Source organism: Aethalodelphis obliquidens, unplaced genomic scaffold, assembly GCF_003676395.1.
Source record: "Aethalodelphis obliquidens isolate GAN/ISIS:26980383/991018 unplaced genomic scaffold, ASM367639v1 scaffold42, whole genome shotgun sequence".
NCBI lineage: Eukaryota > Metazoa > Chordata > Mammalia > Artiodactyla > Delphinidae > Aethalodelphis > Aethalodelphis obliquidens.
This window is the reverse complement of record NW_020837986.1, coordinates 12,596,117-12,613,141: the sequence shown is the minus strand read 5'-3', so window position 1 is coordinate 12,613,141 and position 17,025 is coordinate 12,596,117. Positions and strand designations below refer to the sequence as shown.

Genomic DNA, 17,025 nt, shown 5'->3' with positions numbered 1-17,025 from the left:
CTTAATGGTGTGGTCCACGTCGTCCATGAAGAAACTGGCTTTGGGTTTTTTGGTCCATGTCCTGGAGAATTGGGCTGTCTTGACCCCAATCCTCTGATCATCTCTGGGGCACGGCAGGGGAGAGGTAGAAAAATCAGTTTTCTGAGCCTGCTAAGCTGAAGGCCAGCCCACCAGCCTGGGGCAACCCTGCTGAGGTGAGGACCACACCCCTGGGAACCCAGCCTGAGCCGGCACCTGGGCTGGGCCCCTTTTCTCTTGGTCATTCCCGTGGCTCCTGGCTGCAGCCTCCTTCCCTGCATCCTGCCCCGCCCACCTTGCAGGGTCCTGGCACACAGCCTGGGTTGGGGTGTTGGGCCCACTGCACAAACCTCTGGAAACCCCTTTTCCCTCCCCTGACTCCCCAGAATTCCTCAGTCAGCAGTGCAGCTGTGGGGTGGGTAGAGGGTGGATGCAGGGGAGAGGGCACCACCCATCCCGCTCCCGGGGGGCGGGGGGGGGGGCTCTCATCTGCTTTGTCTGCACAGTTGCAGAGAAAGGACACCCCACCTTAAGCTCCCGGCCCCCTGAAACACCTATCTGGCCACATCCTTCCTCTTGCCCTTCACAGGAAGCGCCCATCGCACGTGGGGAGAGCAACCTCCCAGGCGCCACAGAGGCCTCTCCCTCCACCTCCCTCAGCCCTGAGCCATCTGATTGGCAGGCTTCCTTTTCTCCATCCTGAGCGGGGAGCCAGATCACAGAGAAGACAGTGACTTTCCCAAGGCAAGGCAGCCAAGCAGTGGTGGGCATCACTCCTGGATGCGGCTGACTCTGGAGTTGGGGTCCTTTCTCCCAGTACAGTGCGGTGCTCAGGGGTGCAGGTTCAGGATCAAGACTGCCAGACTCGGGCTTCCCTGGTGGCGTGGTGGTTGAGAGTCTGCCTGCCGATGCAGGGGACACGGGTTCGTGCCCCGGTCCGGGAAGATCCCGCATGGCGCAGAGCGGCTGGGCCCGTGAGCCATGACCGCTGAGCCTGCGCGTCCGGAGCCTGTGCTCCGCAACGGGAGAGGCCACAACAGTGAGAGGCCGTGTACCGCAAAAAAAAAAAAAAAAAAAAAAAAGACTGCCAGACTCGAGTCCTGGTTCCTCCACCTCCTTGCTGGGTCACCTGGGGTTGGTTACTCAACCTCTCTGTGCCTCAGTTTCTTCATCTATACAATGTTGTTAGAGAGTCCCTGAGTTCAAACCCTGTGTTAGCTGTGTGGCACTGGGCAAGTGATTTAACTTCTCTGTGCCTCAGTTTACTCCAATTTTAAGTGGAGATATTGATATATATACAGCAAGGGTTGGTATGAGGATTAAAAGTGACAACTGTACGTCTAGGGCTTTCTGGCAGGTGGTGCCAGGCAGGCCCACGGGGACTGCTGGTTGTTTGTGGTCAAGGTGCTGCTGTGGAAAGATGCACAAGAAACAGGTCTCCGAGGGCATCTCTGAGGGAAGGAAACTGGGGGGGGGAACCTTAACTTGTCTCTATATGTTGTTTTGTACCTTCAGAATTCTGTATTACAAACGTGTAGAATTACTATTTCCAAAGTTGATTACAAAACTATTGTACAAAGATGCTCTCTAGTGCTTACACACAGCCTTGTGCTGGCCAGAGACCCCATCTCTCGGGTGCCCCCTTCCTGCTTGGCCTACCCCTCCATAGCCACACCCAGGCCTTGTGCAGGCCCTGCCTTTTAGCCCACTCCATGTCTCCCAGCAAGTCCCCAGCACAGCCTCAAGGGCCATGAGCACTGGCCTTCCAAGCACAGGCCTGTCACTTTTACCGAGAGGGACGTGGGCTGAGTCTCTGTTCCTCCACCGTCTCACCTGTAAGTGAAAATGCTGGTATCTCCCCCACAGGGTGACTGTAGGGACGAAGTGAGGTGCTAATTCGTGGAAAGGGCCAGATACAGTCCCAGCCCAGGGTCTCCCTCCTCCCTCCTGTCCTTTGAAAAGGGTAAAATGATGTTGAAGAAAAGCCGCCAACTTCTCGGAGCTCAGCTCTACCCGCGAAGCCCCCTCCAGCCCTGCAGGTGGACCGCAGACCTCTCAAGCCAATTCCTGCCTCCAGGCCTTTGCACCTACTGTTCCCTCCTCCTGGCCCATCTTCCCCTGATCTTCCACCACCTCAGTTTCTCCCAATGCTCCCTCCCCTAAAAGGATCACCCTCTCTAAAATGGCCCCCCTCCCTTATCTCTCCGCGCCCCCCGCCCCCGTTGATCTTCTTCCTGGTACTTACCATTACCCCAAATTGTATTTTTTGTTTCTTTTTTTTTGGCTGCATCTCCCACGCAGCTTGCAGGATCTTAGTTCCCCAACCAGGAATTGAACCAAGGCCCCCTGCAGTGAAAGCATGGAGTCCTACCCACTGGACTGCCAGGGAATTCCCCTTTTTGTTCTTTTTCTTTTTTTTCCAAATTGTATATTTTGAATAAACTATTTTTAGGGAATAATTTTAAATTCACAGAAAAGTTGCAAAGATAGTACAAAGGGTTCCTGTATATCCTTCACTCAGTCTTCCTAACCTCAGTCCATTACCTAACAGTGGTACATCTGTCAAGACTAAGAAATTAACACTGATATATTACCATTAACTAAACTGCAGGCTTAATTCATGTGAAATTGTACTTTTCCTTTATTTATTACTTGTTTTCAGCTGCTTCCCCCACTGAAAGGAAAACTGAAAGCAGGGAGGTCACCTCACTCACCACCAACTCCCTCATACCTGGCAATAAATATTGATGGATAAAAAGAAGGGAAATAATGGCAAAAACGGCCAATGATGACTGAGGACTCCCTCTGTCCTGCGTGCACTAAACATGGTAAATCATTTAATCCTCACGACAACCCATGAGGTAGCGGCTACTTGTGGGGAAACTGAGGCCAGTGCAGCTTGGTGACCACACAGATGGAGAGCACCAGGGCAGACAGGCTCTGGCCCTTCCCTCAGGAACCGGAATAAATGCCCATCCTTCCGAGTCCTTAGTCCATGTCGGAGCTGGGGGTCGGCACCCTTGTGCGGCCGGCCAGGATGCTGAGGCCCCAGTGTGGCTGATTTGCCTGAAGCCACAGATGGACCAGAGAGCAGGGCTGGGCTGGAACCTGAGCCTCCTGCCTCCAGCTGGCTGCCCCGAGGCGGCAGCTGCCCCCGCTCTGCAGGAAGGGTGTGGGGTGTCGCTCCCAGGGCTCCCAGCCCCGCCCTGCTTCTAGGAAACAGAGTGCCCGGGTTCAGCCACAGCCTGTGGGCTCACTCGTGGGCCCCCGACCCCCAGGGCCCTTGCAGACGCAGAGCGCAGCTGAGACTCCCCCACCACTGCCCTTTGCCCGTGGCCTGGGCCTCCGGGATCTGCGCCTGGGGGAGGTGGGGTTGGAGGATGGACCCTCTCCATCCCGGAAGATGCAGCCTTCTCGGGGGAGCCTGCTGGGCTCTGGGACAGGGAGAAACAGGAAGAAATGGCCGTCCCTTTCCGGATGTGGGGTGGGAGCAACACCTCCCAAAGGGAAAAGCCGGCCCCAGCAGGCGCACAGGACTGAGGCGGCCACCCCCGTCCAGCCTGGGTTCCGCCCAGCGCCAGCCTGGCGCAGGCTCGAGGCCCTAATAATGTTTGCTGGATGCCTTCAATACAAGCCTCGGTGCCCAGAATCTCCTTGAGGTTTCAGCCAGGCGTGCCCGCCCCATCCCCCATTCTGGGGAGCAGAATAAGTATGGGGGGGGGGTGACAGGGGACACCATGAGGTGGTGGCAGCCTCTGTGAGAGAGGCAGGCTGCTCAACCCAGAGCTGGGGGGTAGGGGCGCCTTGTGTGCGGCTAATTAAACAGTGACTGTGATGAATCAGAGAGAGGCTGCTGCTTGCTAATTAAATGTGCCGGCAAGGATGGAAGGCAGAAGCAGCCCTGGAACCATGTCGCAGGGCCGGGCCAGCAAGGACAGCGCTTGGCAAACCCCACGCCCCCACGCTGGCTCTGGGCATCCCTTCCGGCCTCTGGCCCTCCCAGCAGGACCCCCGTGGCCCCCTCCCCACTTCCCTATCTCTCCTACCCACCTTGCCAGAGCCAGCAGCCTCGGACTTCCCCCTCCCCACCAACCCAAATCCCTTTCCTGATAAGGGGCTGGGCCTTGGGGAGAGGGAGCCTGTTGGTGCCCGGCGTCTGGCTGGTGGGTGAGCATCATTCTGAGCCTTTGAGTACTCCCCATCACCCCCCGCCAAGACCCCAAAGTTGGGCAAACGAGTCCAACCACAAGAGGCTGGCTGTTGGGAACGAGGCCCCAGGATAATTTTTAGAATCATAGATTCTGAGACTCATGGGCTTAGGCGTCACCCAGTTTCTGCCAGGGTCCTGCTTTGCCCCCAGATGCCCTGGTGTGTGAGAGAGACTGAGGGAGGCTCTCCTTTCTGGCCTCAGTGCTCCAGTCCCGAAACAGGAAGGTCAGAACAAATGATCTCTGACCCCTGAGGATTCCTATAGAGTGGACAGAAAGACTCCAGGGCTGCCCATCCCTGCCCCGTGTCGGCTTCAGCGAACAGGCTCAGTAGCTAAGAACACGGGCTCCAGAGGCCAGACACCAGGGTCCAAGTCCCAGACCCAGCACTGGCCAAGTGTGTGACCTCAGGCAACGTAGCTAATTGCTGCCTGCCTCAGTTTCCCTGTCTGCAAAGCTGGGGATGGTCACGCTGCCTACTCGAAGGGTCACAGAGGGGATCAAGAGAGAGAATCTGGGTGAGATACTTAGCACAGTGTCTGGCCCATGGAACAGGCCCAGGAAATGTCTGCCATTGTTATTTGAAAACTGGGGCACTCGGGAGGGTGTGGCCTGGCGCCTGCCTCTCATCCATGTGACCTCCGCGTGCAGCCCTGTGCTCTGAGGACAACCGCCTGTGACATGCGGAGAGCATGTCACCCTTCACTCCAGGGCTCTCACACTCTCTCTGACCCTGGCAATCTTCTGAGGGAAGGAGAGCAGCAAAGAAGAAAACAGGGTGGAAGCTCAGAGAGGCTCAGCAAGTGGCCCAAAGCCACACAGCTAAGTGAGGGGCAGAGGCAGCCCCAGTCCTTGAGTGGGAGGACAGGATGGGATAGGGACTCCCGTGGTGACATCTGCTGAGCTCCTACTGGATGTCCAGTCCTGAACCAGCTGCCACAGAGGGAAGTGAGGAGCATGGGAGAGTCACTCTGCCTTCAAGGGGGCCCAGTCTGGAAGGGGAGAGAAAAAACATACACAAGTAATGGAATGCAAGGCAAGTTGCAGGCATCCGGGCGGGCGGGGGCTGCGGCATCCCTCCGGGGAACAGGCTGGGAGATGCTGCTTTGTCTTGGGGCTTGATTTGCAAAGCAAAGGTTCTGCTTCTGTTTGGAGGGTGAAATCAGCATTAGGGGAGTCTCAGAGGGCCTGATAGAGCCCCTCTGGTGCTCCCAGGAGAATCCTTCAGAAAGGAGGTGAGATACTCTGCTCTGGGAAGTGCAGGGTGGTCCCTGAGGTCTGTGGTGCCTATTTCTGTGGTTCTGGGGTCTGTCACGTGAGGTATCTGGGGGTCCTGGATGTTGTGGTTTCCAAGACTACGCAGTCCAGGGCCCCCATCGTGAATCCATCCATATGCAAAATGGGCTGTGACGTGTCCCTTCTAGGCAGCCAGGCACTGTCCAGGATAGGGGCTTTGTACTGCCGGGTAACGTGGTGGGGGAAGGGTGCCTCAGCCGTAAGAGGCCTAGTGACAGTGGAAACCTTTTGAGGCTGAGAAACTCAAGGCTGTTGGCCCTGACACTGGGGCGCCTGGGCCTTATGCAGCCAACCCAAAGCAGACAGGGATGAGTGCAAGGTCACTGGCCTTGGGGGTGATGTCTCCATCCTCCCTTCTCAGAGATCAGTGCTCATAGGAATGGGGAGATGGCTTGAGTAGGTCTAGCCACCAGGAAGTCTGTGTAAGCAAAGCTAGTGGCTCCTGGAAAACACGCCCTGCCTCTCAGCCTCCCTAGGGCCCCCTGCACCAGAGCTGGGCCAAATGCTGGTCTGGGGCGCCCTCTGGTGGTCCTTCCAGGCAGTGGCAGAAGCAGCTGAGGGTTTAAGGGTGAGTGGTCAGAGCTGGAGGACGTTAGAGTGGACCACCTCTCCCACTGCAAAGATGGAAACACTGAGGCCCAGGGAAGGGGGAATGGAGCAACATGCCCAGGATCATTCAGCAATTTAGTGGTCAAGCCAAGAACAGAACCCAGGCCTCCCTCTGTAGCCGTGGCTGCCCTTGGTGGGTCTCGAGGCATCCCTACTAGGGGAGGGAAGGTTGAGTGTCCAGGAGGCTGACTCCCCAGTAACTGTGGACAGCTGGATGGAAGGCGGCTGAGCAGCTGTGTCATGAGGCAGGCAACACTTCCCTTCCCTGGCCTTAGGGTCCTCACCTCTAAACCCGGGGCCATTGTGTTGGCAAGGAGACTGGGGTCCCATTCATACACACTAGGAGTGAGGCTGTAACAAGCCAACCTTCCAGAAAATCCTAAAATGAGCCTTGCTACAGTGAGTATTGCATTTAATGGTGAAAGACTGGGTGCTTTCCCCCTGAGATCAAGAACAAGAGAAGAACGTACACTCTCACCATTTCTGTCCAACATTGTACTGGAGGTTCCAGCCAGGGCACTAAGGCAAGAAAAGAAAGGCATCCAGATTGCAAAGGAAGAAGTAAAACTATTTGTAGATGACTCATGTATATACAAAATTCTGAAGAATCCACCAAAAAATATTAGAACTAATAAACGATTCCTACAAGGTTGTGGGATACAAGCTGAATATACAAAAATCAATTGCATCTCTATGCATTTGCAATGAACACTTCAAAAACGTAATTAAGGGCTTCCCTGGTGGCACAATGGTTAAGAATCCGCCTGCCAATGCAGGGGACATGGGTTCGAGCCCCGGTCCGGGAAGATCCCACATGCTGTGGAGCAACTAAACCCATGCGCCACAACTACTGAGCCTGCACTCTAGAGCCCGTGAGCCACAACTACTGAGCCTACGTGCCACAACTACTGAAGCCCGCACGCCGAGAGCCCGTACTCTGCAACAAGAGAAGCCACTGCAATGAGAAGCCACCGCAATGAGAAGCCCACGCACCACAATGAAGAGTAGCCTCCGCTCGCCGCAACTAGAGAAAAAGCACACACGCAGCAACGAAGACCCAACGCAGCCAAATAAATAAATAAATAAAGCCTCACATTTACAGTTAATTGATTTTCAACAAAAGTTCCAAGATAATTCAATGGGGAAAGGACAGTCTTTTCAACAAATGGTGCTGGGACAACTGGTTACCCACATGCAAAAGAAGGAAGCTGGACACCTTCCTCACACCCCACACAAAAATTCACTCAAAATGAATCTTAGACCCAAATGTAAAAGTTAAAACTATGAAACTGTTAGAAGAAAACACAGGCATAAATATTCACGCCCTAGGATTAGGCAACAGTTCCTTAAATATGACACCAAAAGCACAGCAACAAAAGAAAAAACCTGGACTTCCCTGGTGGCGCAGTGGTTAAGAATCCGCCTGCCAATGCAGGGGACACGGGTTCGAGCCCTGGTCCGGGAAGATCCCACATGCCGCGGAGCAACTAAGTCCATGTGCCACAACTACTAAGCCTGTGCTCTAGAGCTTGTGAGCCACAACTACTGAGTCCACGTGCCACAATTACTGAAGTCCATACACCTAGAGCCCGTGCTCCGCAACAAAAGAAGCCACCACAATGAGAAGCCCGCACACGAAAATGAAGAGTGGCCCCTGCTCGCCACAACTAGAGAAAGCCCACGCGGAACAACGTAGACCCCACGTAGCCAATAAATAAATAAATAAAAATTTACAAAAAAAAACAGATAAATTGGACATCATGAAAATCAAAAACTTTTGTGCTGCAAAGAACATCATTAAGAAAGTAAAAAAAACAACCCATAGAATGGGAGAAAATATTTGCAATTCATATATTTAATAAGGAATTGTAACCAGATTATATAAAGAACTCTCACAACTCAATAATAAAAGACAAATACACTAATTTAAAAATGGGCAAATGATCTAAGTAGACACTGATCCAAAGAAGATATACAAATGGCCCATAAGCTCATGAAAGATGCTGAATATCATTAGCCATCAGGGAAATGCCAATTAAACCCACAAGATACCACTTCGCAACCACTAGGTTTCCTATTAAAAAAACAACAACAACAGATAATAACAAGTGTTGACAAGGATGTGGAGAAATCAGAACCCTCACACACTACTGGTAGGAATTTAAAATGATGCAGCCACTTTGGAAAACCGTCTGGCAGTTCCTCAAAAGGTTAAACAGAATTAGCATATGACCCAGCAATCCCATGCCTAGGAGATATATATCAAAGAGAAATGAAAACATACATTTGCACAAAAACTTACATGAACGTTCACATTCATAAAAGCTAAAAGCAGAAACAACCCAAATGTCCACAGACTGATGAATAGATAAACAAAGTGTGGTTTAATCATGCAATGGAATATTATTCAGCGATAAAAAGGAATAAAGTACTGAGGCATGCTATGACATGGATAAATCTTGAAAACATTAAGCTAATGGAAAGTCAGTCACAAAAGTCACACACTGTTTGACTTCATTTATATGAAATGTCCAGAATAAACAAATCCATAGAGACAGAAAGAAGATAGCCCTTTTTAAAAAAAATAAATATATTTATTTATTTTTTTATGGCTGCGTTGGGTCTTCATTGCTACGCATGGGCTTTCTCTAGTTGCAGCGAGCGGGGTCTACTCTTCGTTGCGGTGTGCAGGCTTCTCATTGCGGTGGCTTCTCTTGCTGCAGGGCACAGGCTCTAGGTGCACGGGCTTCAGTAGTTGTGGCTCGCAGGCTCTAGAGCACAGGCTCAATAGTTGACGCTCACGGGCTTACTTGCTCCATGGTATGTGGGATCTTCCCGGACCAGGGCTTGAACCCATGTCCCCTGCATTGGCAGGTGGATTCTTAACCACTGCTCCACCGAGGAAGTCCCAAGATTGTCTTTTATAGGGAATTCCCTGGCAGTCCAGTGGTTAGGACTCTGTGCTTTCAGTGCTGAGGGCTCGGGTTCAATCCCTGGTCGGGGAATTAAGATCCCACAAACTGCATGGCATGACCAAAACAAACAAAGAAAAAAAAAAAAAAAGGAGAAGAAGACAGTCCTTTATAGCAGTGGTTGCCTAGGGCTGGAAGAGAGGATTGGGGAAAATGGGCTTGGGGTTCTTTATGGGATGATGAAAATATTCTAAAATTGATTGTGGTGATGGTTGCACAACTCAGAATATACGAAAAAACAATGAATTGTATGCTTTAAATGGGTGAATTATATGGTATGTGGATCATTTCTCAAAAAAGAGCCTGTTCTTTGGACCCGAGACTCCACTTCTAGAAATTCCTTCTAGGAATCATTCAAGTACATGAAAACATATGCATAAAGCTTTCCATCACAGTATTGTATGTAATGGCAAAAGTGTGAGAATAACCTAAGTGTCCATCAGTAGGGGAATGAGTCGGTTATATTCATCCCTGGGACGGAACAATGGACTCTTTAAAAATGAGAATCACATGGACAAGGTCCAAGAGACACTGCCAAGTTTTTTTGTTTTTTGGGTTTTTTTTTAAAAGCAAGTTACAAAAATAAACCTGTGGATTAGAGGGACATAAAAGAGAGGTTTTTTAAAAGACAAAATTATAGCATCTAGGGATGCACACTTGAGTGATAACGAGCCAGAAAGTGATTATCTTAAAAATCCAGGTAATGGAAACTTTTGTGGGGAGGTAGGGAGTGTGACTAAGATGGGGCACACTGACGGCTTCTGGGGGGGGCTGGCAGAGTTCTTCACCTGGGCAGTGGGTCCAAGGGTGTTTGCCTTATAATATGTCGAGCTGAGCAATCATTTTACGTGGTCTTTCTGTATGTGTCATATTTTACAATAAAAAGATTTTAAAAATAAAGTATACTCATTCCAATTTTTTAAAAAGCAAGTATCAAAGGATTCCATTCTCCAAAACAGTCTATATCTATGTGTATACACAGAAAAACACTTGGAAGTTTGAAATTTGGGGTGCTCTTAATTTATATTTTTCTAATTTTCTATTTTTTTCTGCAGTGAACAAGAATTACTTTCACAACCAGAAAAAAATAAAGCTCTTTGCTGTGTCTTGGGCATACCCTTGGAGCTCTGGCATCGTGTGAGCAGAAAGGTAGATTGTGATGGCCTTGGAGCAGCTGGGAGATGGCACAGGGATCTGTGCAGGAGAAGACCAGGGTTCATTGCCTGCTCAGTGCCCAGGCCTAGCCAAGACCCCAAGGCCCAGCCGGGAGACTCGGCCCCCTTCGGGCTGCTGGCGGCAGCTGCTGCACAGCCGTCCCGCTGGCCTCGTGCTCCAAAGATGCTGGGAACGCAGTTTGACCTGGCGAGCTCGATGGAGGTCACTCTGCTCCCATCTGTCCAAGTCTCCTATCCTGGGCCGAGAACGAGAAGCCCAGGCGGAGGGCAGGCGAGGCAGGGGTGAGGCGGGGGGCAGCTTCTCACCCTGGCTGGCTTTGCTACCACCAGCAAAAACCGCATAATAATAGCTAAATGAGCACTTTCTACATGCTGGGCACTCACGCTAGGTGGGTTTTGTGGTTCGTTTTATTGAGTCCTCTGAATGACCTGAAGGATGTGGGGGAATCATCATCTTCATATTACAGGTGGGCAAAGTGAGGTCGGGGAGGCCCCTGGAGCAGTCACTATCTCTGAGGCTGGATTCAGACAGACCCCTCGCGTGCAGGGCCTCAGTGACTCCTCGCAGGAACCCTGGGAGGGGGCTGCCCTCATTTGGCAGAGGAGGACGCTGAAGCTGAGGGAGGTGGTCAGCTCCCCACGCCCCACAGCAACTGCAGCAGGGCCAGGCGGCCTCTTCCAGCTTTGAGGGGCGGTGGGCGTGTTCCCACCCCTGCGGACTGGCTCCTAGTCAAGCTAGTGATTGTACTATAACCTCAGGAGTGTACGTGACAGCGGCCAAAGTGCTCTCAGAGACACCCTCTCATTTGCTGCTTTCAGCAGGCCTGTAAATCTTCCGTCCGACTGTATTTTCCCCCATTTTAAAGTCTGGAGGCCCAGAGAGTTGAGTGACAGGCCGAGGGGGCCCGGGGCTTCCATCCTGCCCTGCATGGGGCAGCTGGCGTGGGAGCCCGCGGAGGCAGTATGGCCAGCCCCTTTCCTGCTGCAGGGAGACAAGAGAGCAGCTCTCCAGAGGAGCTGGGCCCCCTCCTGGCCGAGCTCCCCAGCCACAGTGTGTGCCTTCCCAGCAGGAGAAAGGACACCCAATGACAGAGCCAAGGGCGAAGTGCCTGGGACAGCCGCCAGGTCTCATGGGATCCAGAACCCTCCGTGGCCTCAGCCCAAGATCGTCCCCTGCACCTCCATCAGTCAACAGTCAGCCAGCTCACGTCGGGGGGTTCACACCACCTACAGAGGCCAGGCCACCGCCAACAAGAGGGGCCGCTTCTCGAGTGCCCACCACTTGCTTGCTGGGCACCGACTGCGCTAACCACCAAAGCCTCACCACACTTTCAGGAAAGGCAATGGGGGCTCAGAGAGGTTGAGTGACTTGTCCAAAGTCACAGAGCCAGGAAGCCTCAGTTTCCACCAAGGAGGGACAGAGGAAGGGACCATTCAGGACCCTTCGGTGGGAGGGAAGAGATCCACGTGGAGGGGAGGTGGGGAGTAAGGGAGGGCCTGTATCGTGAGCTCTGACTCTCTCAGGACATAATTTGCTCATTGATCCAACCGTCTCCACATGCCAGTGTTTTTGCTGAGCATTGAGGACTCAGGTAAACCTGGCTGATCTCTGCTCTCCCAGAGCTCACGGCCTAGCAGGGCAGGATGGGAAGGAGAACTGAGGCAGTCAGAGGCCCCTACCGGCCTTGGTGGCTAGTATTTACCGAGGGTCTACTGTAGGCCAGGACCAGCGCTGGGCACTGAGGGCACCGAGTGAGTGCGAAACACAAGGCTCCTGCCCTCCTGAGGCGTACATTCTAGAGGTGTCCAGCCGTGAGCCTCCAGAAACCCTGCTTGCATGACCCCTGAGCCCTGAATGCAACAGGAAATTTCTCAGAAAGGGCTGGGGGTTGCAGCAGACCTAAGGGTTCTCCATGAGTCATATTGGGGCCTGGTTCCGGGCTGCTGAGCAGGGATCCGGGAAGGACAGGAAACCCGATGAGTGCCTTGCTAGGGACGAATCAGGGCCCTGGGAAGCCAGAGATATTCAAAGGGGTCTGGAGTTATCCAGTCTGGACAACTGGAAGGCCGAGGGCCAGCCATTCAGGGTGTAGCCACAGACTCCTGGGGCTGGGGACACGGCAGAGAATCTCAGAGCTGGGAAGGGCTCCACGGCTCTTACAGGGCAAAGGTCACTTGCTGAGGCCACCCAGGCCCTACCAGGCCTTTGTTCCTTTGCTCCCCAGTGAGGCAATACTGGGTCAGAGGCAGCGTTATGGCATTCGATTCTAGCCACTCTAGCATCAGGTCCACATTACAGCCTAGGGAGGGCGAAACGGAGCTGTGAGAGGACTTGCCCAAGATCACACGTCAATTCATCCCAAGCAGTGTGAACGGTGAACGGCCCAACCCTTTTTTCCAGCTCGCACCGCAGGACGCTGCCCAGAGGATGGGCACATCCACACACTGCACTGGTGATGTGAACGGCACTCCAGCGGGGGCACAGCATGAAAACTCTCTTCCTCAGCCTCCCCGGTGGGGTGCTGGGGTTTATTTTTTGTTTATTCCAAATGCTCGACCTTTGTCGTCACCTGGAGATGTTAAACCGAGGGGCCCCTCTCAGAATGAATAGCAGACAGGATGCCCCAAAACGGCTCCATCTCGGCAGCCGAAAAGCTGGATTTATATTTATTTATATATATATATATATATTTTTTTTTTTTTTTTTTTGCGGTACGCGGGCATCTCACCGCCGCGGCCTCTCCCGTCGCAGAGCACAGGATCCAGGCGCGCAGGCCCAGCGGCCACGGCTCACAGGCCCAGCCGCTCCGCGGCATGCGGGATCTTCCCGGACTGGGGCACGAACCCGCGTCCCCCGCATCGGCAGGCGGACTCCTAACCACTGCGCCACCAGGGAAGCCTTGGATTTATATTTTTAAGTGGAAGTTTTAAAACTGCCAAATTCCCTTGATAAAAAAAGAGTCAAAATAGGAGAATTTAAAAAATAGGAGGATGGCTAAATAAATTCTTAATAGAATATTATACAGCCATTAAATAACTTTAAAGAAAATTTGAATGCTGTGAGAAAGTGTTCACAATACGATGTAATGTGGGGGTGGGGAGAGGGAAGGCAGCTGTAGAGTATGATTACAATTAAAACACACACTTAGATACGCATGTATGATCCATGCAGAAAAACAGGACTAGAGAGAAATACAACAAAATACCGACGGCATTATCTCTGGGCACTGAGATGACAGATGACTTTCATTTTCTCCTTTCTACCTTTCTGTAGTTCCCCAATTTTACAGTGAGCATGAATTGCTTTTATAATTAGACATTAAACAAAAAAGCAGAGTCAGGGGTTGCTCTTGCCCAAGCTTACCCTCCCTACCTGCCCCTCCCTCCACACCAAGCTGGGGGCCACTGGGCTCTGTCCTTGCTGGCCAGCCCGGCCTGGCCGGAGATTATGGGGTTCACCAGCCATCCCTGCCGGTGGAGGAACCAGCGAGGGGACACTGCCCTTTTGGAGCCCAGGCCCCGCCCCAGGCCCTCTGGAAGGGTCAACTGCAGTATGTAAATTTCCTGGCTAGGGACTCTGGGAGATGATCCTCTCTAGCGCTGAGAATCAAAACATTCATTATCTACTGTATGAGAAAAGCCATCTTCTTTGTTCCTTGCACCTCTTTCGGAGCCGCTGAGCGTGCAGCGGGAGGGCTGAAGGAGAGCTGGCCTCTGTCACCTTCTCACCGCGGGCCCCCGGGCAGGCTCCCAGCTTCCCCACGTGGGACTGGAGCTCCTGGCCCACCTGGTCTCTGGGGCCCTTCCAGCCCCAGCGCTCTGGGCTGCTTCTAACCTGAGAGGCCAAGGCCCAGGGGCACCGGCCCTGTCTTAGAAAAGCTGTCTGGATCCATTCAAGAGCAGTGTTCGGAAAAGCCTGGAGAGTCAGAAGGCAGCATTCACCACCACCCGCGCCCACCCAGCCCTGCGTCTGGCTGGTACCTGCTTTTGCCCCACCCTGTTCTCACCCACTGGGGCTGGACCAGCTGACGTTTCCAGAGGGAGGGGGCTCCCTGCTCTCCAGAGCTGGCCGCAGAGTTGGGCCAGTACCAAAACGGTGCCCTCACTTCCTTTCGGCCACCCCACCCCCTCCCGGTTCTGGAAGCTTCTGCCTTCCTCCTGGACTATTTTAGCAATCAGGTCACCCGTGGGCTCACTCTGAGCTTGTGGCCAATTAGAACCCACACGCCTTCTTCACAGAAATGGTGATACCTCCGCCTCCTCCAGATCCTTCCAAAGTCAGGGTCCTCGGGGTGAAAACACAGAACGAGGTGGTGACCTGGTGGTCCTCCCATATCGGGAGGTGGGGGGGTGGGGCTTGCTCAGGAACTAAGGCCAGGCACTGCTCCTGTCCCCATCGTGGCCAGCGCCCTGCAAAGGTGGCTGCTGGCATGGAGGGAGGATTGGTCACAAGGACATCGGGGTGGCCTGCACATTGGTGTGTTCCCACACGGTGCCGCGTCGGTGCTGGAGACACACGTCCCTCACTCTGGTCCTCACCGGCCCCAGGCAGTGAGCTGATGCTCATTTGGAGGGGAGCTGAGTGACCTGTCAAGGTCACCGTGCTGGTGAGCAGCAGGGCCGAGACGGAGCCTGGGGAGCCCCAGCAAAGCTCAAGTCCACCTGGGCTGCCCTGGCGTTTCCCTAGGGCCTGGCAGACAGTGGCAGCCGGCCCAGCTGGCAAACGAGTTCTCATGAAGCCTGGGAGGCTCTGCAGCCCTGGTTCTACCCAAATAGCAGGTTCCCAGGACCCCACGAAAAGCCCAAAGCCCCTTGTGGCCCGTTTGTTCCGCTCAGAGCTGCTGATTACCTACTGCTGCTTCTGCTAAGCCCTGGCCAACAGCAGGTGGAGCCTTCTGGCCTAAGACCCGCCCTGCCCCCTCCCCGACACCTTGGCTTCAGGCGGAGGAATGTGAGCCAGTTCCCATCCTTCCCTCCCCCAGGCCTCTGACTGACCACAGGCCTTTCCCGGCCAACGCGGAACCAGGTACTGGACGAAGAGCAGATCCTCGGGAGCCTGCAGTCCATCCAGGAGGAAAAAAGATAACAAACATGCAAACAGAAGGGCTCTCCATGATTGTGTGATGGAGGTGCAGCGGGGGTGGGGGGCAGGGCAACTGAGAGGGGTTGGAGAAGAGCTGCGGGAGGAGGGATGCAGTGGCCTGCGGCCTGGGGCTGGGAAGAGCTTGGCACCGTCCAGGAACTGAAGGAAAGCCAGTGTGGCTAGGGCAGCACAGGCCAATAGGAATAGAATGCGAGCCACACATGCAATTTACAATTTTCTAGTAGCCACAATAAAAAAATAAAAAGAGGGAGTTGGCATGGGGTCTCTGTCCAGGCTGGTTCCACCACAGTTTCCTTTAAGATCACACCGACCTTGGACCCAAGGCTGCCTTACAAAGTACACAGTATTCCTGAAAGTACACCTTTCACAACAGTCTTATAGTTTGCAGCAGAAGAATGTAAAATTCCTGCATCAACAAGTGCACTTATTACCAATGATGGGATAGGAATAAATCCTGCACAGACAGCTGGAAATGCTTTTCCAAAGCATAGTTCAGAACTGTGAATTACTCCTATAGATCATGTTGGAAGTTGTTAACATCTGCTACTTGGAACATACAATTACTTTTCAGAATAAATATTGGTATTGTTGTAAAAAAAAAAGTGAAAAGAAATAGGTGAACTTCATTTTAATATTTTATTTAACCCAATATATCTCAAATATTAATATTTCAATGTAGAATCAATATAGAAATTATTATTGGCCATGCCATGTGGCTTGCGGGGGATCTAAGTTCCCTGACCAGGGATGGAACCCAGCCCCCCTGCAGTGGAAATGCTGAGTCCTAACCACTGGACCGCCAGGGAACTCCCAATATAGAAATTATTAATGAGACATTTGACATCTTTTTTGTACTACAGCTTCGAGATCAGGTGTGTATTTTACATGGATGCGCACATCTCAGTTCAGACTGGCCGTATTCCAAGGGCTCAGCAGCCCCGTATGGCTAGTGGCCACTGGTTAGGACAGCACAGGACTACGGGAGGGTGAGCAAAGGGGAGGAGGTGTGAGATAAGGTCAGAGAGGTGGGCAGGGATCACCTTGGATTTATTCCAGGAGTTTCCGGAAGCTGTGAGAGGACTTTAAGTAGGGGCGTGATGTGATTCACTGCTGTCTTTACAGGCTGACTCTGGCCACCACTTGGAATGCTTTGGAGCAAGTGAGTGAGGTCAGTTGCCAGACAGACACCCAGGTCGGGGCTGAAGGCGGCCTGGGCCTCATTGAGGGCAGCCATGATGGAGCTGCAGGGGACACTGAAGAGACCGCGGAGAGGCAGAGAGACAGGGAGACAGGACTTCCCATCTGCTTTTTTTCTTCCTCTCTGCCAAAATTCCTCCAAAGTAACCCTGTCCTAACAGTTGCCTTCCTCCCAGGAAGAGATCTGCGTGGTTGCTATTTAACAAAGCCCACAGGCGCTCAACCAGAAACAGTTTGCCAAAGGCCCAGAATTGAAAAGGCTGCCACTTTCTGTGTCTCAAAGAATCACTGCATTTCTGAGCAAGAAAAGATAAATTTTCTAGATGCTCAGTATCACCTAGTGATGAGATGATCTCTGGGGCCAGCCTGCCTGCGTTTCAATCCCTGCTGTCCCTCTAACAAACTGCGTGACCTTGGACAAGATACTTAACACTCCTGGGCTAGCG

The 17,025-nt window shown here is 52.7% G+C and overlaps 1 protein-coding gene and 1 pseudogene across 1 annotated transcript; one reads left to right on the top strand and one right to left on the bottom strand.

Moving 5' to 3' along the window:
* Positions 1–3,832: 3,832 nt before the first annotated feature.
* LOC113605047 (uncharacterized protein C20orf203) lies at positions 3,833–4,196 on the bottom strand. The gene is given in 4 exon segments (XM_027078052.1): positions 3,833–3,943; positions 3,946–4,074; positions 4,076–4,117; positions 4,119–4,196. Coding segments are annotated over 4 exon segments (360 nt in total).
* A 10,323-nt stretch (positions 4,197–14,519) lies between these two features.
* LOC113605046 (ubiquitin-fold modifier 1 pseudogene) lies at positions 14,520–15,919 on the top strand (annotated as a pseudogene).
* The last annotated feature ends 1,106 nt before the right edge of the window (positions 15,920–17,025 follow it).